General features: G+C 44.6%; 1 protein-coding gene across 6 annotated transcripts in view; it reads right to left on the reverse strand.

The window, feature by feature from the left end:
- Positions 1-1,713: 1,713 nt before the first annotated feature.
- Positions 1,714-20,688, reverse strand: part of Tango2 (transport and golgi organization 2 homolog) — a 43,978-nt gene continuing 25,003 nt past the window's right edge. For 4 of the 6 annotated variants that reach the window (XM_046421178.2, XM_046421177.2, XM_046421181.2 and 1 more), the window contains 6 exons: positions 13,786-13,905; positions 13,004-13,118; positions 10,666-10,736; positions 4,797-4,950; positions 3,492-3,596; positions 1,714-2,820 (listed from right to left, as the gene is read on the reverse strand). In XM_046421178.2, the coding sequence (XP_046277134.1) occupies positions 2,700-2,820; positions 3,492-3,596; positions 4,797-4,950; positions 10,666-10,736; positions 13,004-13,118; positions 13,786-13,905 (686 nt within the window). In that variant the 3' untranslated portion in view covers positions 1,714-2,699. Of the gene's footprint in view, positions 2,821-3,491; positions 3,597-4,796; positions 4,951-10,665; positions 10,737-13,003; positions 13,119-13,785; positions 13,906-14,746; positions 14,776-14,867; positions 14,933-20,688 lie in introns of all 6 variants that reach the window. The other 2 variants (XM_058571721.1, XM_058571722.1) reach the window with 1 other exon arrangement.

Consider the following 20,688-nt stretch of genomic DNA (forward strand, 5'->3'; position numbering starts at 1 on the left):
TGGCATGGTTTGGATGTCTACAAGAGGGATTTTTCAGGCACAGGGGATAGTGAATGTAAAGCCCCTCAGGCAAGAATTATGACTATGAGAAATGGAAAGGGCCTGGGCACATAAAGTGAAGGTGAGAGGGGTGCAAGGCATTGTGGTGAGAACTTTGTGGGTTGGCCATTGGCCTACAGAGGTATGTGCCCCCTGAGGTGCCACCAGTCCTTGTCCTGTCCATCCTGGCCTCATGGCTGTGCCTTCCCACCTCTCTGGGAAGTGGAGGACTATTAAGTAGAGGACTATTAAGAAGCCCCCTTTAAGCCTCAAACCTATTTCTCCACCTACAAAGTAAGGATCACAGTTATTTTAGTCTGCTAGGGCTGACATGACAAAATATGACAGAATGGCTTAAATAATAATCTGTTGTCTCACAGCTCTGGAGGTTGGAAGTCTGAGATGAAGAGGCAGCAGATCTATACTCTCTCTGAACACTCTAAGGAAGCTATGATCCAGGTCTTTCTCTCAGCTTCTGGTATACTCCCTGCTTATTCTGGTATAGCAGAACTTCATGCACTGTATGCGGTATCCAAATTTCTTTTCAGATAAGGACAACAGTCACTTTGGATTAGGACCCAGCCTAATTTTATCTTGATTATATATGGAAAGGCGTTATCTCCCAATAGTCACATTCTAGATAGTGGAGTTAGAATTTTTTTTGGCGGGGGGCAGGGGAGTTGGGGGCAGAACTCAACCCATAACAATAGAATCTACATCTGCCCTTTCCTCAGAAGGTCTAGGCTATTGGGGAGCCCTGGGTAGGCTGGGGGCAGAGGGGTTCATGACAAGTGTTTAAAAAGCTTTCCCTGGGCAGACCCAGTCTCTAGGACAGAGATGAACAGGGAGGTTCTAGATAGGGAGGCTCTGCATGAGAGCAGTGTACCTGGCTGGGGGGAAGTGCTGGCATAGAACATGGGTTCAAGACAGGGGACAACCCACTGAGGCACATGGAGAATGTTGGCAGTGGGGCTGGTTGGGAGCCTTGACTGCCAGACACATGGGTCTTGAGATCTTTGGCCTAGACATGTATTTTGTCACCACTGGAAGCCCCCTTTAAGCCTGGCCTGGCTTAACCACTATTCTTCTGAGTTTAAAGTGAGCCATGGAGGGCCTCAGACCCAGGGGCATGGAGGAGACAGGAAGAGGGAAGCTGGGCCCCTACTCATTCCCAGATGGACTAGCAATTTGTCATACCCAGGCTGGGATACGCGGCGCAGGTCCACATCCACTCTAAACTCATTGCTCTGAGAAGGCCAAGTCAGGTCAACTCCAAAGGCAAAAGGAAGCATGGAGCTAAGCAATGGATATGTGGGACTTATGCATGGCCAGTGCTTGAGACTTTACCTCCCCAGTGCCATGGCTGAGGCTGACTCTATTTGTCCTCTGGCCCTCAACTCCACCATTTCCATGCCTCTCCCTCCAAGGGCTCCTCCTAACGAATCCCTGGTGGTAGGTAACTCATCCAGTAATCAGCACCTGGGTCCCATATATATGAGTGGGTCTCTTGCACCCTGGCCTCTACCCATAGACAGATAGCCTGACCCAGAGGCCTCCATTACAGTGTTGAGGAGGTTGTGACAAAAGGAGGCAGAAAGAGCCTCGTATGGGTATTGGTACCACCACAGGAGTTCCTGTCACCACCATCACACAAAGGAAGGATCTTGAAACCCATTTACTCACCACAACTTCAAAGCTTTATTATCAACAGCTCACATTCAAGTTCAGATTCCTGTAAAGTTTGATGTACCAAGAAGGGAGACAGCAAGGACTAGCTAAGTTCCCTTGCTGAGATGGGCCTTCCCAGAACCCATAACACCCACCTGGTAAGTAGTGGCCTGAAAGCCCCTGGAACACACACAACCATCCTGCACCATGGACCTGACCATACAGGACCCTTGGTGCACAAAAGACCACCCAGCATATGTGGGGCCACATCTCTCATTCAAGACTGTCCAATGCACACAGGACTCTCTGGCATATGGAGAACCACTGGATCTCTAATGAGGCTGAGCTTCTATTGTAAAAGTGAGTTTTTCTCTGGTCCTCCTTGTATATGATTGCAAATATGGCCCATATCCTCTCAGGAACAGGTATGGTTGTTGGGAAGTAAAGCACAGTGGTGCCCTATGCACTACTTAAACACCATTTAAGGCACCATTTAAATAAATGCCTACTCCTGACATTTGACCAGAGCAAAGAGCCATTGGCTACAAGTATAAGGTAAAAGGTTCTCTTCTGCCTGCTTGGCATGCACATGTGTGTGTATACTCTTGAGTATGTGTTCAAATATGTATACACATGCAATTTTGTGTGCATGTGTGTGCCTCTGCACATGGGGGTGTGTATGTGTGTGAGCATGTGCCCTACATGTGTATGTGTGCCTTTACATGTGGACAAGGTAGACCCAAGTATAGTCACACACATATGGTACACCTGGTTCTGTCCTAGACCTGGCATCAGAATCTCTCACTCCCCATTGGCATAAAGGCAGACCCTGAGCTGGATACAACACAAGAATAGGTAACAAACAAATTAGACATCTCTTAGAATGTTGGCCAAGTCACGAGCAGTGTAGTATGGTCATGGAAGGTTGCTGTCCACACTGGCCTTCAAGGCAGGGCCTCCAGAGCCTGCTGGCCATATCCAGCAGTGGGGGATTAGCTCTGTAACATGAACTCGTAGGTGTTGGTCTCCCAGCAGGAGGGGTCCTTGTTCAGCATGCTGCGCTCGGTGAAGGTCACGTGACCATCTGCGTCCACAAGGATGATGGTGTTGGTTCTGAAAAACAGTGTTCACCCTGTATCCCTAGGCTCCAGTCCTACCTGTCAGAGGCACAGCTGGTGCCAGACCTGAGGCAGGAGGCAGGAAGAGGCAGATTCACCAAGTGTGGGGTCTGTGCTGGGCACTTGGTTCCAGCTTTGTGGTAGGTCACAAATGAGTAGCAATCCCAGTCTTGAGGATACAGAGAAGCTTGTCAGAGGCATCTGGGCCTCCTGACCAAGCCTGCATGCCCACACTGGGTGAGTCCTGTCACCTCTAGTCTGAAACACCCCCAGCCTTCCCTGCCTTCCCTCTGCAGGAAGAGCCCCACCTGCCTGCCCAAAACTTTCACAGGGTGGCCCTAAGGGGGCCTGACCCCAAGGGGGCAGCCCAATGGCCCCATCTAGAAGACAGCTGAAGACTGGGGGATCTCAAGCCCTGATCTACAGAGCCCCTGGGAATTGATGCTCATTTATGTTATGCATGGCTCTTAACTGTGGAGTCTGCTTGCCCCTGTAGCCCAGTCTATACAGGGCAAAGGCTTTGAATTTACTCAGTTAGGGAAATAGCCTGGTCCTAGCTAGCTATGGAACATAAGGAAGCTCAGTTTCTTTATCCTTCCTCCAGCCTGGGAAGTGGGAGACTAGGGTAGGAAGGTGATGCACCCGGTACCCCCAGCCCCTCCATACCTGGTTCCATAGTTGGGGCAGCGCACACATACAGCTGCATACTTGCTCAGTATGGGCTGCACATATTCCTGGCCCTGGTCTTCAATGGCTGGGTCTGGCAGCTGTCTGGAAGGACAGAGGGTAAAAAGGTCATCATTCCCTCTGCTGCCTGTCCATGGTCCTGGATGGTCAGCTGGACTAACCTAAAGTGCTAACAGCTTTCAGGTTCCTAATGAGCTCCCTGAGCTTGGAAAGCAACTGGGGAGAACCACAAGTGTTGGTTTATTCCCTTTCATGCTCAATGCCTCACATCTTTGTCTACTCATCTATTTATGACTCCATCACTGAAACCCAGGCAGCCAGATAGCATATATATTCTCTTACTGTCCCTAGAAGAGCCTTTGCAAGCAGCTTTTCATAACAGGAGTCCACTCAAGCATTGAGACTTGCCAGCCACCACAAGGGGTACTAGAGCTACAGCAATCAATAAGAACAGCCAGGGCCTATCATGGCTCTGTCCAGGATGACACACTGACTAATGACTGTGGTCTTAGAGCTGAGCAGAGGGCTAGGCCAGCACAGCTCCCCCAAGGGAGTGGTGATGCTGAGGCTAAAGGGTAATGTTATGGTTCAGAGGCCTTGAGGCAGTTGTGGGAGGGCAGGGAGAAAAGAACGGGAGACAGACTATGAGGTGTCCTCTGAGGGTCCACTGGGGGAAGTGAGACCAACAGGGTACACAAGTGAATGCTGGGTTGTCTAGGCAGGAAATGGTATGTGTGGCAGTGGGAGGGACATATGGGACTACACTCAGAACAAAATCCAGGTTGATGAGCACCAGGATCCCTGCTGGGACAGCTAAGCCCTAGGTGTCCAGTATCTGAGGGTGCCTTGTGCAGAGGCCTATGGGCAAGGAAGATGGTGGGGGAGCTCCTCTGCCCCCAGGAATAGGCATGCCTGTGCCCAGTGCTCAACCCCAAAGTCACTAGAAAGACAGCATGTGGGAAGCTCTATCTATATCCCCTCTCACACAGAAGAGAACCTCTAGCTGCTCTGGCCTCAGGCCAGCCTGCATCAGATCTCTATGAGCACTGAGCCTCCCAGCCCACATGACCCTGACTTCCCCATCTCTCATCATCAAAGGACCCTACCAGAAATCAAGGAGAACAGCAGAGGAGTAGCAGAGGGGCCAAGGACAGCATATTTTTCAGGTTTCCTGCAGTTAGAAGCCAGACCTGGTTACTTTCATAGGCCTTTAGAGTAGCAGAGCCTGCCTTCTTCTTTGCCTCAAAGCCTGAGCGGTCACCCCAGAAGAATCTGCCCACTTACGCCTCCTCATTGTTGAGCACATCCAGGAGCTGGTTAACAAGAGTATCCTTGGGGAGCACATGGCTCTGCTCCACAACCTCTAGGAAGAGCTTCTTGCCAAAGCACAGCTTCCTCCAGGGTGTCTCCAGCAATGCATTGCTCAGTCCATAGGTCCCTGCAGGGAAGAGACCAGCTTAGCCATACAGAGGTCCAGCTATGTGATTTCAAGGTAAACTTCTGACACCTACTGGTCCACCCAACACAAGATGTTAGGGATAGCTGAGTGTGGTGGCACACGCCTGTAATCCCAGCAACTCAAGAGGATGAGTCAGGAAGACCCCCAGTTCAAAGCCAGCCTCAGCAATTTAGTGAGGCCCTAAGCAACTTAGTAAGAACTTATCTCAAAATAAAAGGGCTGGGAATGTGGCTCAGTGGTTAAACATCCCTGGTGTCCCCCCAAATAACAAAATGGCAGGGGTATAGCAGGTGATAGCAAAATTGAACCAGACTGCATCACTTTGGCACTCTCTAGGCTCATACCTGATCCATATCTATGGTAAGGGGTACAGAACCCAAGGCAGGGCAGAGGCAAGTGGCAACCTCAAGATTCCACAAAGTACAGATATCTAGGGGACAAGATGGACGGACTAATATGAAATAAAAAACTTGAACTCTAATAGGCATCCATTTCTAAGGTATGGTATGAGGGTTATCTGCAAAAATCAAGGGTGGGACAACCACCAACCCAAGGGCAGGAGGGTACCCACCATGATAGGTCCTGACTCATGAGGAGACAGGAAGTCCTAGCCAGTGGACACACAGACAGTATACATATCCATTATACAGAGCCCACCTCTGTATACTGACTGGGTTCCTGCTAAGGGAGCAGGTGGACTCATTGCAAGGACTCTGAGCTGCAGTTTCTCAGAACAAGGAAGTTCTAAAATGGACAGAAGGTGTGACCAAAAGAGAAAGGGTTTCTCATGTCATAAAAGTGAAGGACACACATTTGAGGGGAGAGACCCCTCAGAGCTGCTTCTCCAGAGGTCCAGGTGGCCAAGTAGCACACAGCTCTGCATCCTGGATGAGGCACCAAGGAAGCAGAGTCTGAAGCAGCTCCAGTTCCAGTCAAGTCCAGGAAGATTGCCCTGGACTCTGCTGGAGCCCCCATAGTCAAGTTGCCAGTCCCTGATGTCATTGTGGTTTTTTTCCTTCAGGAACAACTGGGAAGACAATTTAATATTGGTGCTAGGAAATTAGGAAGCCACAGGCAAAGACTGGAGTTTGATCCCACCTGACATTGTACACAAAACTAACTCAAATTGGACCAAAGACATAAATGAAAGAGCTACAACTATAAACCGTTAGAAGAAAACATGAGAGGAAAGCTTCATAACCTTAGATCAGGCAATGACTTATTAAATAAGACAGCAAAAACATAAACAACAGAAGAAAAAAATAGGGGGCTTCATCCAAACTTAGAACTTTGTGCTTCAAAAGAAACCAAGAAAGTAAAAAAAGAAAATCCATGAAATGGGGAAGAATTTTTGCAAATCAGATCTCTTGTTGCATTGGTAGAATAAAGAAATCCTACAACTCAAAAAGAAAACCTAGGGCTGGGGCTGTAGCTCAGTGAGAAAGCGCTTGCCTCGCATGTGTGAGGCACTGGGCTCAATCCTCAGCACCATGTAAAAATAAATAAAAGATATTGTGTGTCCATCTGCAACTAAAATATATATATATATATATATATATATATATATATATATATATATATATATATATATATAAAAGAAAACCTATTCATTAATTCTGAGGATTGAACCCAGGCCACTTAACCATTAAGCCACATCCTCAGCCCTTTTTATTTTTTTATTTTGAGACAGGGTCTCACTAGATTAGGGCCTCACTAAGTTGCTGGGCTTTGAACTTGGGATCCTCCTGCCTCAACCTCCTGAGTTACTGGGATTATAGGCATGCACTACCACACTGGGCAGAGAACCAAATTTTAAAATGAGCAAAGACCTGAATAAACATTTCTTGGCAGAAAAAGTGGCTAACAAGTACATGAAAATATGTTCAACATCCATAGCCACCAGACAAACGTAATAAAAATCACAAGAAGATGCCCCTTCATACCCATTAAGATAGCTACAATCTAAAAGATAGAGGATAGAGTTGGAATGTAACATAGCAGTAGAACACTTGCCTAATATGTAGAAGCCATGGGTTCAATTCCCAGCATCATATGCACACACCCAAAGACAGAAGACTGGGGAATGTAGCTCATTGGTACATGTGCTTAGCAAGCACAAGGCCTGGATTCAATCCCAGTACCCACCCCTCCCCCACTGCAAAAATAAATAAATAACAAGGATTGGTGAGGATTCAGAGAAACTGAGACCCTTGTACACTGCTGTTAGAAATGTAAAATGGGAGGCTGGGGTTGTAGCTCAGCAGTAGAGTGCTCACCTAGCAAGAGCGAGGCCCTGGGTTCAATCCTCAGCACCACATAAAAATAAATAAAATAAAGGTATTGTGTCTATCTACAACTAAAACATATTAACAACAAAAAAATGTAAAATGGTGCAGATGCTTTGGAAAATAATTTGGAAGTTCCTCAAAAGGCTAACAAAGTTACCATATGATCCAGCCATTCTACTCCTAGGTGTTTTTATGTGTGTCTGTACTGTTTCACCACAAGCGAGGTGAAAACATGTCCACACAAAAACTTTTAATAAATGTTCATGGCAGCATTATTCATAATAGCCGAAAGTATTCATTAATGGCTGAATGGAGAAACAAAATATATAACCACAGAGTATTACTCAGCCTTAAAAAGAATCAACAAGGGATGGACTTGTGGCTCAGCAGTAGAGCGCTCGCCTAACACATGCAAGGCCCTAGGTTCAATCTTCAACACCACATACAAACAAATAAATAAAATAAAGGTATTGTGTCCAACTACAACTAAAAAAAAATATTTTTAAAAAAAGAACAAGCTGATTCAGGCTACAAGATGAATATTGAAAACATTAAGCTAAGCGAAAGAATTCAGAAGTCAGTTCCCAAGACCACACAGTACATGATTCCATCTGTATGAAATGTTCATAATGAGCAAGTCCATAGAGACAGCAGATTAAAAGTTGCCAGGAGCTGGGCGCAGTGGCACACGCCTATAATCCCACAGCTAGGGAGGCTGAGGCAGGAAGATTGTGAGTTCAAAGCCAGCCTCAGCAACAGCGAGGTGCTATGCAACTCAGTGAGACCCTATTTCTAAATAAAATACAAAATAGGGGGGATGTATTTCAGTGGTTGACGCCCCTGATTTCAATACCCAGCACCAAAAAGAAAAAGTTGCCAAGGTACAGACACGGTAGCCCACACCTGTAATCCCAGTGACTCAGGAGGCTGAGGCAAGATGATCTCAAGTTTGAGGCCAATCAGGGCAACTTAATGAGACTCTGTCTCAAAATAAAAACTAAAAAGGACTGGGGTTGTAGTTCTGTGGTAGAGTCTCCCCTGGATTCAATCTCTAGTATCAAAGAGAAAAATAAAAGGTTGCCAGGGGCTGGGAAGCAAGAGGGAAGGGGGAGTATGTGCTAATGAATGTGAGACTTTCTTTGGGATATGATGAAAAGATTCTGGGATTAGACATAGTGACAGTTGAGTAATTTTGTGCATTTACTAAAACCCATTGAATATAATATACTTTAAATGGGTGAACTATATAGCATGTGAGCCATATCTCAATAAAACTGTTATTTTAAAAAATGGTAACTGGGCCTTGAGCCTCTCTCTTGCTCAGCCCACTCCACTGTACCTTACAGAGTGCTACTTCCACCTTCATCAAATCTGTACTTTGTCTATTAAAAAAGTCTTTGCTAGGGTGTACTAGGGTATAGTTCAGTAGTAAGATTGTGTACTTAGGAACTGGAGTTGTAGCTCAGCAGTAGAGCACTCGACTAGCACATGCAGAGCGCTGGGTTTGATCCTCGGCACCACATAAAAATAAAATAAAGGTAAGAATGTGTACTTAGCAGGCATGAGGTACTGGGTTCAATTCCTAAAAAAGTAAAAGAAGGAACACAGATCAGGTGGGGGCAGATGCAGGGATTAAAAACAGGAGGTGGGGGGCTGGGGATATAGCTCAGGTGGTAGAGTGCTTGTCTAGCATGCACAAGGCCCTGAGTTCAATCCCTAGCACCACCAAAAAAAAAAAAAAAAAAAAAAAAGGCACATGAAAGAATTTTTACCAAAAATGACTTAGCAGAAAATAAGTGTCTCTAGTCAGGGGGTCTCAGGCACTGAGAACAGTAAACCTTCTATCTGCTTCCCAAAGGCCTCTGGGCCAATGTTTAAAATGAGGAGTGGACCTATCTCTGTCCTTTGATATTTTAGTTTCCAATTCTCTCCTGCACGGTCACTGGCTCAGGGCAGCCCCAACAATATGTAAAAGGAAAGACTGACTCCAGGGTACAAACCCACCTCACCACATACCCAAACTCCAAGAAGTCTGAACTTATGGGGAGACACTGAGGCAAGAAGAATGGTAAGAACTGTCCCAAGCGAAGCCAGAATGATTCTTCCCAAACCCAGGATCCCTGAGCATCATGTCCCTCTGTTCCTTGCTGTTGGTTATGTATCACCCAACTCTTGGGAACTTGGCCAGCCCTGCTTTGGATCCCTATGGCTCTAAGGTGGGAGCTGGGGTCCCACTATGGCTCCAGAGCACCTTGTGGTAACTGGGCCAGCATGAGGAATAGATGCCAGCATAAATGTGCACCATTAAACCCCAGTGGGAAGGAAGGACCTGTGTCCTGCGACCTCACTTGGTGACTGGTGCCAACTGCAGAGAAAATCCCTGTGTCCTGAGGACACAAAAACTATACTACGAAAGAACACTGCCTCAAAGAGGCAGGGATGAGGGTGATACCAAGGATGTTGACACTCTTCCCGTGGGCTGGGTCATCTGATATGGGCCAACAGCTCAGATATAGGGACCAGAGTGGGTGTCTGAGTTCTACAGTCCTAAGATGTCACCAGTGAGAACAGGCCTCAAGCAGCAAGCTGGGGAGGGAGGAAGCAGGCCTGAAGGCAGGGTTCTGGTCCCGGAATTTTGTTTACCTGATATACTGTGCTAGACCCCATTTGTGCTATTTCCCAGGGGTTCCTGCTCTGTCCTGAAGACTCAGACCTCCTCCCAAAAGTAGTTTATAGTGGGAAAGGCAATGTAATACTCTCTGCCCAGATTGTGGGGACGGATGCTGACAGAGGAGGCTTTCAGGAAATCATAACACCTAAAGAAGAAGGGAACAGAAGGGCAGAGCAGCAGAAGGCACAGCCTGGGCAAAGGTGTAGCTAGAGGGAGGGGATGGTCCAGGCAGAGTATGCTCTGGGGTACAGGGGGAGGCAGGCAGGTGATGGGAGAGACAAGTCTCTGAGAACATGGGCCAGCATGTGGCCAGATGCAGGAGGTATGCATTTGTGACAAGTTAGCATGTGGTGCTTGTGCATGGGGAAGAGGTCAAGGGGAGGAGCCTGGGTGGAGCCTAAAGGATCTAAGGCAAGATGAGGCTACCCGAGGTGGGGCTGGTGATGGGGCTGTAAAGTGGGGTTGGAGGTCACCAGCTGGGCTTTGGGGCTAAGATGGGAAATCCAGAGCAAGTGCAGTCTTAGTCTATAGGAAAAGCCCATGAAAGGCAGTAGGGAGGGTATAAGGCTCTCTTGTGGCAGGTATGGGCCACAATCTTGTACAGATCATTAGGCATCAAATGGCCAAAAAGTCCCAGGAAAGTGCTGCAACAGGGTCCTGGTCTCTAAAAAGTATAGGTTATCCCCTTCATTAGGAGCAGCCCCCTTCTCCGTCAGACTCCCAGAACAGACTCACCTGGTGTCAGGACAATGGGCTCAGGCCTCCCCCGGTTTCCATAGTAGCAAACCAAGTCTCCTTTTGTTGTGCTGTAGATAGAGGAAGGGGAGAAGAAGGTAAGATGGGAGCCACAGGGTATCCTGCCCCCACATTGCGCAGTTTGATCTCATGGCCCTATTCCCAGAGCCCCAATGGGAGCCAACGCAAAAACAATGGTCCACTTTAGCCAGGCTAGGATACTGGAAGCCAGAGTCATGGAGACCCTGGCTCCTTCTAACATCACAGGTACATTCCTGGCTCACCTTGGGGACCACCAGCCTAGGAGGCACAGCACAGCATGGCTGAATGCCACATAGCATAGGCATGTGGTGATAATATCAGAGTTGGGCCCCACCCCAACAAACACCCGAACACTCCAGGGGGCCAAGGCCCCCACCTCCACAATTGATCTCAAACTGTTCCTGGGCAGTTGGTCTCACGGCGACATAGACTTCTCAACAAAGTGCCATATGAAAACATATTTTTGTATACCAACTACAGATTTTAAAAATACTTTAAACTGCTCCACAGCTAAAGATATCCCAGTTCCTCAATACTGCAGTAAGTCTTTCTGCTAGAACTTGGAATACCTTTTTTGCAAACTAAAGAGGGACTCCCCTGTGATCCCAGCTACTTGAAAGGTTGAGACAGGAGGATTGCAAGTTTAAGGCCCACCTAGGCAACTAACCTAGACCCTGTCTCAAATAAATAAATAGGGATTCTTTATAACCTGTGAGGCATCTTCCCAAGACAAAAAGCTGAACAAGGAGACCCTTGTCTTCAATACAGACAAATGCAGGGTAAGGGGCAGATGTTGAGTACTAGAGACCTGCCCTTCCTCCCTCACTCTCCAACCACCCTCCAGTCCACACAGGCATCTAGAACCCCTAGCCTGTACTCACATTTCTTTCACATTCTTCCTCACTACAATCCTTGGCAATTTCCTCAAGATGTTTGGCTAATGACTTCAGAGATTTTATTTTCTGGCAAAAGTTCTTTTAAACTTTTTGCCTATGGGCCTATAGAAATAGATACTGGAACTAATGCCAGTGTCACCAGAGGCCAGTCAAAAGGAGGGCCTGACCTAGAACAGGTCTTGGTTTCCTCATTAGCACCCACCAACAGGGCTGCTTTCCTGGCAACATCTTCCATCTAACCACAGGATGCTCTTCTGGCCACTGTCAAACTTCTTGGGTGGCGTTGGGATAGCAGGCCCCTGAACCAGGAACCAGGACAGCTAATCAGGCTCCCAGAGATATAGGCCCTCACATTTGACCATACATCCATTCAAAGGACAACTCCCTAGTTCCCTGGACACTCAACACAGCTGCTGAACACCCAGTCTCACTAGCATCATAGTTGCTAGTCTGGTTTCTTAGGGCTGGGTCAGATAAGCATGGAACTACTGACAGTGGTAACCAAGTATGGAGAGCCTAGACAGCACATGGACTTGGTCTTCAGGAGCTAAAGGTCAACAGAAAGGAGAACTCTTGGCAGCAAATTCATAATCAGCCTCTACCCTGGGCCTTCCTCCTATTGGTTATTACAGCTTGCTCAACCTCCACACTGAGTCTGTCTAGCCATGTGGTACAGAGATGAGGCAAAGAATGACACATGAAATGGATTCTCAAAGGAATAGAAGCCTAGGTCTTAAGAGCCCAGAGGTCCATTGACTTCCCCTCACAGAAGGAAGCAGCTCAGGATGGGCATCTGAACATGGGCTAACCAAAGGATACTAATGGCCTCCCTCACTATCTGTACTGGAGGAAGCCCCTAGGCTAACAGCATTCACTGGCTTCTTTGGCTTCAGAGAAGGGAGGAAGAGGACCCAGGAGAGGACAGGGAAGCATAGGAAGGATGCTCCCTTCACTAAAAGGCAAAACATACAAAACCTCTCCAGTTCCTATGGCTACATCTCTAATGTGAGAGTCACCTGGGAGCATAGTATTTGATTAGGGCTGCCATAGGCTGCACTGTGAAACCTGCTTATGGGAAGTGAGGAGCAACCTAGCCAAGCCTCTCCAAACAGGCTGCCCTTCACAGTCCTACACTGCCAGGTCCCCACCTCAGTTCTCTAGAGTCAGGAAGAAAGAAGCCTCACACTGTCACAGGAACCCTAGGCTATGTTCTTAGTTCCCAAGTTGATGGGTCTGAAACAGGTAGGTCCTCAGGATGCCTGCCAAGCCCACCAGAAACAACTTCTTAGGAAAGGCTGCCAAGCTGATTGGTGGAGTTGAACCTGCTTTCCAATGATCTGTAGACCTGGCCCTCAAAGCAGTGCTGGGTAGCATGGCTGTCCCCCTGCTGGTAGACCCACCTCAAATCAGCTGCTATGAGGTTGAAGCCATTGTATAGGTGGCCCTCTGTGGAGACCTTCTTCAGGTAGGACAAGCTGTCCATATCAGTGGTCAGAAAGTGGGCCACAAGTTCACCTATAGGCAGGGGATACACATGGCTGAGGAAACAGGGTAAACCCTTCTTCCTGGGAATACAGGAGTGAGGCCCCTTCAGGAGGATGCAGGAAGGAAAAGGGTCCCACTAGAGCCACACCTCATTGACTGCACTGCCACTGAGGTTGACACCAAGAAATCTGATTTTTTTCAGTTAAAAAAAGTTTTCCCCATTATGCCTCCATAGAGAAATTCAGCATGAAAGGAGAAAACTTCACTGGGAACATATTTATGTGTGCTCTTGGGGCAGACATATGCTCTGCAACATTCAAGAGGCTGACACAGTGATTAAGAGTGACATTTTGGTGTTTTGTTTTTAACCAGTGCTAGAGATTAAATCCAGGGCCTCACACATGCTAGCAAAGTGCTCTGGCATGAGCTATATCCCCAGCCCCTTAGCGTGACACTTTGGGAAGTAATATGCTTGGAGCTCACTCACTGAGATAAACAAGTCTCAGGTGATTCCCATGGTGACTCCTCTCCTGTCTCTGCCACATGGCCCAGAAGCAGATCAAGGTGGGTGAGGTATATCAGAAGAAGCCCTTACAACATGACTCCTGACTGCCTTAATTGTCCCTAGCCCACCCACCTTACCTGCTATGCCTTGGCTCTGCCCTGCCTAGGTCCCATTCTACCCTATCCAACTTACCTCTGCCACGGGCCTCTGGATCCTGTTGTGGCTGCAGGTAGTTAGTGAGTGCCCCCAGCTTCCCCCGTGTGCTGATGCCCAACCATGTGCCTCCTTCTTTGCCTTCTTCCATGTCAAGCCCTGTAGCAGGTAGCAGGCAACAGTGTTACCACCAGCAATACTCACCATGAAGGGCATCAACCCATTCTGGTCTCCCTCCTGGTCCCTGTCTCCTGGGAAACAAACTCCTTTGCTCCATGAGGACACACAGCGATGCACAGCTTGGTCTAACAGCCTAGCCTATTGAATGGGCTCTAACTCTGCAAGGTGAGGCAGCCCCTGAGGATACAAGAGGTGCAGATGATACAGATTAACATGGGCACCAACTATACCCATCATGACACCAACAGAGGGCCCTGAAATCAGGTAGTCCCTTTGTGACTTCTACAGAACACACCTCATGCTTGAACCAGTTTTGGAAGTCACTTCCATGCAGAAACCAGGCCAGGCTGCCTCATCTACTGGAAACTGGCACAGGCCCAGTCAGTGGTCAGTCCTGCATGGGCTACCACACCATACCACAAGATCTACTAGGCCCTTAAAAACAGGCATTGGGGTGAGCGAGTGTGCTCAGTGGTAAAATGCTTGCCTAGCATGTAGGAGGCCCTGGATTAGACCTCCAGCACCTGCTACAAAAAAACAAAAAGAGTCACAGGAGGGGGAGCCTTGCTAGACTAGAGGATCATTTTCCTAAGTCACTAAAATGTCATTTTTATAACAAAGATCAATTATAACAGAAAAAGAAATAAAATGTAAACATGGAAAGGAAGAAGCAAAACTGTCTTTATTTGTAGATGACAAGATTATATACTAAGAAAATCTAAAAGCAATACCCAAAACAATCTACTAAAGCCAGTAAGTAAACATGAGCAAGAATTAGAAAAAGAGGGTTGGGGTTGTGGCTCAGCAGTAGAGCACTCACCTAGCACATGTGAGGAGCTGGGCTCGATCCTCAGCACCACCAATAAATAAATAAATAAATAAATATGATTAAAAAAAAGAATTAGAGGGCTGGGGTTGTGGCTCAGAGGTACAGCGCTCACCTAGCATGTGTGAGGCACTGGGTTCGATCCTCAGCACCACATAAAAATAAAGCTATTGTATCCACCTATAATTAAAAAATAAATTAAAAAATAATTAGAAAAAGAAATTTTAAATATACCATTGACAACAGTGTTAACAAAACGCTTAGTATGATTTTTAAAATAGTTAGGAAAACATTTAATGAAAAACACATGGTGGGCTGGGGATGTGGCTCAAGCGGTAGCGCGCTCACCTGGCGTGCGTGCGGCCTGGTTCGATCCTCAGCACCACATACAAAGATGTTGTGTCCGCCGATAACTAAAAATAAATTTTAAAACTAACACTCTCTCTCTAAAAAAAAAAAAAAAAAACAAAAAACACATGACACCTAAAGATAGAAAGCCAAAGAACACTGCAGAAGGAAGTCAAGCTGACCAAGGAGAAGTGTGCCATCTTGTATGCCAAATGGAAGACCCAACTTCTTCCCCAACTGGCCCATGAACACCATCCCTATCAAAATCCCCTCAGTTTTTTTTTTTTAATTACACAGAGATTGGCAAGCTAATAAAATGTTTATGGACATGTGAAGGAATTGGGATTGCCCAAACAGTCCTGAAAAAGAACAAAGCTGGAGAACTCACATTACTTTAAGACTCACTATAAAGGACTAAATTGTTGTTGTTGTTTTGAGATTGGAGTGTCACTATGTTGCCCATACTGGTCTTGAACTTCTGGGTTCAAGTGATCCTCCTACCTAAGCCTCCTACAGGAGGAGAGAGAGAGAGTGTTAGTTTTAAAATTTATTTTTAGTTATCGGCGGACTACAGGAGTTTGCCACTGCACTTGGCTCAAAAGGACATTAATTGAGATATTGTGGTATTGGCATCAAGAGAGACACACAGATCAATGGGATACAAATATGTTCAACTGACTTACAACCAAGATGCTAACAGGCAAAAGAGTATCCATTTTAATAAATGATGCTGGAATAACCAGAGAGATGGAAGGGAGATGACCCTCAACCCTTACCTTATCTACAATGTATAAAAATTAACTTGAGATAAATCATAAACCAAAGCATAGATCTCAAAATCGAAAGGCAAACAGAGGGAGCAAAATAGGAAAACATTTTATGACCTAATGGAGGCAAAGATTTCTCAAATACAACACAAAAAGAAGAAACCATAAAAGAGTAGATAAAATGCATTTTGCTAAAATCTGCTCACCAAAAGAAATCATTCAAGAAATGAGTAAGCAATACATTTATCAACAAAGGATGCACATCCAGAATGCATAAAGAAATCCTACAAACTAATAATTTTTTTAAAGAGAGAGAGAGAGAGAGAGAGAGAATTTTAATATTTATTTTTTAGTTTTCAGTGGACACAACATCTTTGTATGTGGTGCTGAGGATCAAACCCTGGCCGAGCACGCTACCGCTTGAGCCACATCCCCAGCCCAAACTAATAATTTTTAAATGAACAGCTTGCTCAGCGTGGTGGTGCATGCCTGTAATCCCAGCAGCTCGGGAGGCTGAGGTGAGAGGATCATGAGTTCAAAGCCAGCCTCAGCAACAGCAAGGCACTTAGCAACGCAGTGAGGCCCTGTCTCTAATAACATAAAATAGGGCTGGGGATGTGGCTCAGTGATTGAGTGCCCCTGAGTTCAATCCCTGGTACCAAAAAAAGAAAAAAAAAAAAAAAAGAAGAAGAAGAAGAACAGCTTTCCTATCTGACCAAGCAACAGGATCCAGATTTTCTCTCCCAAATAGAACAACCAAAAATTAAAATATGTGAATAAAGGACTTTTGAGATAAAGGAGATGAGAGACAAGAAGCAAATGAGATGAGTTCCATGACTGGAAAGTCCCCAGGATCCAGCAAAGGGGAGGTGGGAGGGGGGGCAGCCAGGAAGAGATCAGCAGACTCCCTGAGCAGAGGGCAGAGACTGAGAGTTGGGGGATACAGAGGCAACCAGAGTTCATCAAAAGAAGATCAGAGAGGAGAGCCACACAGAGAACACCAGAGTTCTAATCAGTGCACAAATTATCTGAACCAACCAGAAGGATTAGACCCAGACACTGCTTACACATAATACTAATCCTAGAAGTCAGATTAGAAAAAACATGTAATAATTAGCCCTGAACAGGCTACACAGTTCCAAACCTATCAAATCTTAAGCAGAAGACCTGAAAGGACCAAAATGGCATCTATTTATTTATTTATTGGTACTGGGATTGAACCCAGGGGCATTTTACCACTGAGCAACATCCTCCGCCCTTTTTATTTTGAGATAGGGTCTCCCTAGGCTTCTGAATTTGGCCTCAAACTTAAAATTTTCCTGCCTCAGCCTACTGAGTATATGGGATTTCAAGTATGTGCCACTATACCCTGCTTAAACTATGTTTCTTTTTTTCCCCCCAATACTAAGGATTGAACCCAGGAGCACCTACATTCCCAGCATTTTTTTTTTTTTTTTTTGAGGAAGAATCTCACTAAGTTGACCAGGATGTCCTCACACTTGTGATCATCCTGCCTTAGCCTCATGATTCACTGGGATCAATAGGCATGTATCCAGCCTAAACATGGTTCTTGTAATAACTTACCTAATCCAAAACAAAACTCAATTATAACATTTTTAAAATTAATTATTATTTTTATTTGTTCTACTTAGTTGTACATGACAGCAAATGCATTTCAATTCATGGTTCACAAATGGAGTACAACATTTCAATTCTCTGGTTGTACAAGATGTAGAGATGCACCATCCATGCAATCAATGATAATATTTCAGGGCTGGTGTTGTGGTTAGTGGTAGAGAGCTTGCTTAGCATGTGAGAGGCACTGGGTTCAATTCTCAGCACCACATACAAATAAATGAATAAAATAAAGGTACATCAACATCTAAAAAATTGTTTTAAAAAAGATATTTCTAGTAATACAAAATGTGCCCCACCCAAGCCTTTGCTCCACCAATTCAGCCCATCTTCCCTGCAGCAAGAGAAGATAAGTAGAAACAATAATGCAGACACAAACATACGTACGTACATGCACACACAATTAGGATGCCTCAGAAGTGATATAGCTCCTACATGTAGTCTGACTACTTCTTCAAGGGGTCACAGGGCATGTAAAACCACAAGGACACTGGGTGGTGCTCAATGCTGGGGCTGGATAACTCAATGCTGACCCAGATCCCAAGGTTCACCATATCCTTGCACACATTTGGTACTTACACTTGTGCTGGGAGCCATTAGCCAAGTAGTTATGACAATTTCCTTGCCAGCGTACCCCATGTTGCTGACATGTTGCAGTGACATTGAATATAAGTGACCTTGCTCAAGGACCAAGGCAGATTAGGGTGTTCCCGGTTTTAAGATAATCTTGTTTAGGGCGTTCCCAGTTTAGGTTCCAGGTTTAAGGTTTAAGATTATTCCTGCTGGGAATAGGGCGTATCCTGCTGCCTGAGTTCCCCTTGAGTTCTCACGGGATTCAGACAGTATATTTTGGGAGATAGAAGCCCAGTGGAGGTGAATTTGGGAGTGGAGGTGGATTTGGGCAGAGAACGTGGATTTCCCCAGAACGTGATTGTAGACGGCTGGTGTGAGTTCTGGAATAAAGAGTTGCTGTTTGAATCTACAAGCTGTGTGGTGGCTCGTGATTGTGTGCCCAGCCAGACTGCGGCATTTGTGCCCAGCCAGACTGCGGCATTTGTGCCCAGCCAGACTGCGGCATTTGGTGGCCCGTACGGGGGACTTCTGAAGCTTAGAGGTAAGTGAAATTTCTCACCCTTGAGGAAGAGAGAAAGAATGGGTCACCAATTCAAAAAACAATGTGTTATTGTTTTGATTTATTTTGTTTTTATTTCAAGTTGCCTGTTCCTAGAACTTTCTCAGGCAAACTGGGGAAAATGGTTGACTCAAGGTTTGAAGTTGTTCGCCTCCGAGCAAGAGAAATTGTTAGAGGAAGGAGGCACCCCAGTAAGACCAAGAACAGTTAAGGCATATGTTGATACAATACAAAAATGTAGCCCATGGCTTTTTAAAGACAAGTTATTAAGTATATCAATGGGACCATCATGGTATCCTGTAGAAGAATTTTTCTTCAACAAGAAAGAGATAGCTAGTTCTGTTTACTACACTTGTCTAAGATCTTGGTTTTTACAGACATCTGATTAATTTACAAAGCTAAAGTGTTAAAATATCAACCACTAAATATAAGATCAAGTACTCTTTACTTATTAAGTTCCATAAGGTAATATATTTAAACATTATGTGTGTTTTCATAATTGGTAAATGGAAAAATGTTTAATATTGCTTTGGTCTGTGTCTTTGCTAAAACAAGGTTACTAAGTGTTAAGATTCTATCATGTGTAATTTATAAACAAAGAGTAGAAAAATTTTCAGTTAGGTTTCAATTATAGTATTATAGTATCATAAAAAACATGAAAGTCTTTCATCTTATTAAAGTGGAGTAATTTGTCTAAATCAGAAATTTTATAAGAGTTGTTTCAAAATGTAAATTTATAAAAAGGGTTAACGGTTAAAAAAGAGATAGAAAAAGATTCAAGATGTGGAAATATATTTTAATATAAAAGGTTAAAGGAAAAAGAAATGTTTCTAGATGAGATAATCTCTGTGTGGTAAAGTAAAAAGTTGTAAAATGCCATTTAAAAAGATTTTGAGGAAACTAGACTTACTTTAAAAGCTTGAGAAAGGAAGAAAGAAGAAAAAGGTATTTGTACATGGCAGATTGAGACAAAGCTTCTCAATGGAGTTAAAAAAAAAAAGCCTTTGGTTGAAGGGCAGCCATGTAAACTAACATTAAAGCGATTTAAATAGAATCTAAGCCTCGTTTAAAAGAGTGAAGTTGTAGGTGGTGAAAAAGTACATTTAAAGTACAGTATAGATGATAATTAAAAGGCTTAAAAGGTTAAATTGAAGATGGTTAAAATGCCTTCATGATGGAGGAAAAAGGCTTAATCTTAAAGGCATTACTTTAAAAAAATGGGAAGATAACAGGATAAAAGATATTTAGATAAAGAAGATTAAAAATTTAAAGTGAAAAACTTTAAAGACAGAAGTATAGAAAGTTAAAAAGAATAAAGATAAAGAATATGTAGAAAGATAAAAAAATGTAGGAAGACAAGAATTTTATACCCACAAAATAGGAAAAAAAAAAAACTAGGAGGAAAATAAGCAACTAAGGGTAAAAATACAAACCTTAGGGAAAAAAACTAAAAGATAGAAAATGGTTGAAAATGTCAAGTAAGGTATTACACAGATAGAAAATGCAAAAAGCTAAGACAACTATTAGATACAGACATATACTTATTAAAGCAAAAAGAGGGAATTGGAAAGGGGTATATATCCCCCAAAGTTAACCTTAAAATAACCCTTTTTACTCTAAACTTTTTAAATTTGGATTCATCAGGACTCAGTGCTGCGGAAAGGCATATGTATCCAAAAAATGTACATAAGCCTAAAGTACTTTGGAAAGATATTCTAACAGGACAATGGAAATCACTGACCCAGTGATTGTCTGGAGTCGGGGGTCTGTTTGTGTTTTTCCACAGGGAGAACAGCAGCCCATTTGGATTCCAGAGAGATTAACTAAAACAGTTTCTACAGATCGAAAAGAAGATGATTTGACTCAAATCCATAACAGTTGATATCCAGAACTCCAGCTTGGCCATTCTTACATCTGCGACAGTGATTAACCAGGATGCTTTTTTCAATAGCTATTTTATTATTGCATTTTTCCACATCATAAGGTTCTATTTTTATTTTTTGAGCTCATACAAACCTAGGTTAATGTTTTTCTTATCAGTTTTATTTTTTGAC

The sequence above is a fragment of the Marmota monax genome, unplaced genomic scaffold (assembly GCF_021218885.2).
Source record: "Marmota monax isolate L192 unplaced genomic scaffold, Marmota_monax_Labrador192_F-V1.1 WCK01_AAM20220418_F8-fsc00157, whole genome shotgun sequence".
Lineage (NCBI taxonomy): Eukaryota > Metazoa > Chordata > Mammalia > Rodentia > Sciuridae > Marmota > Marmota monax.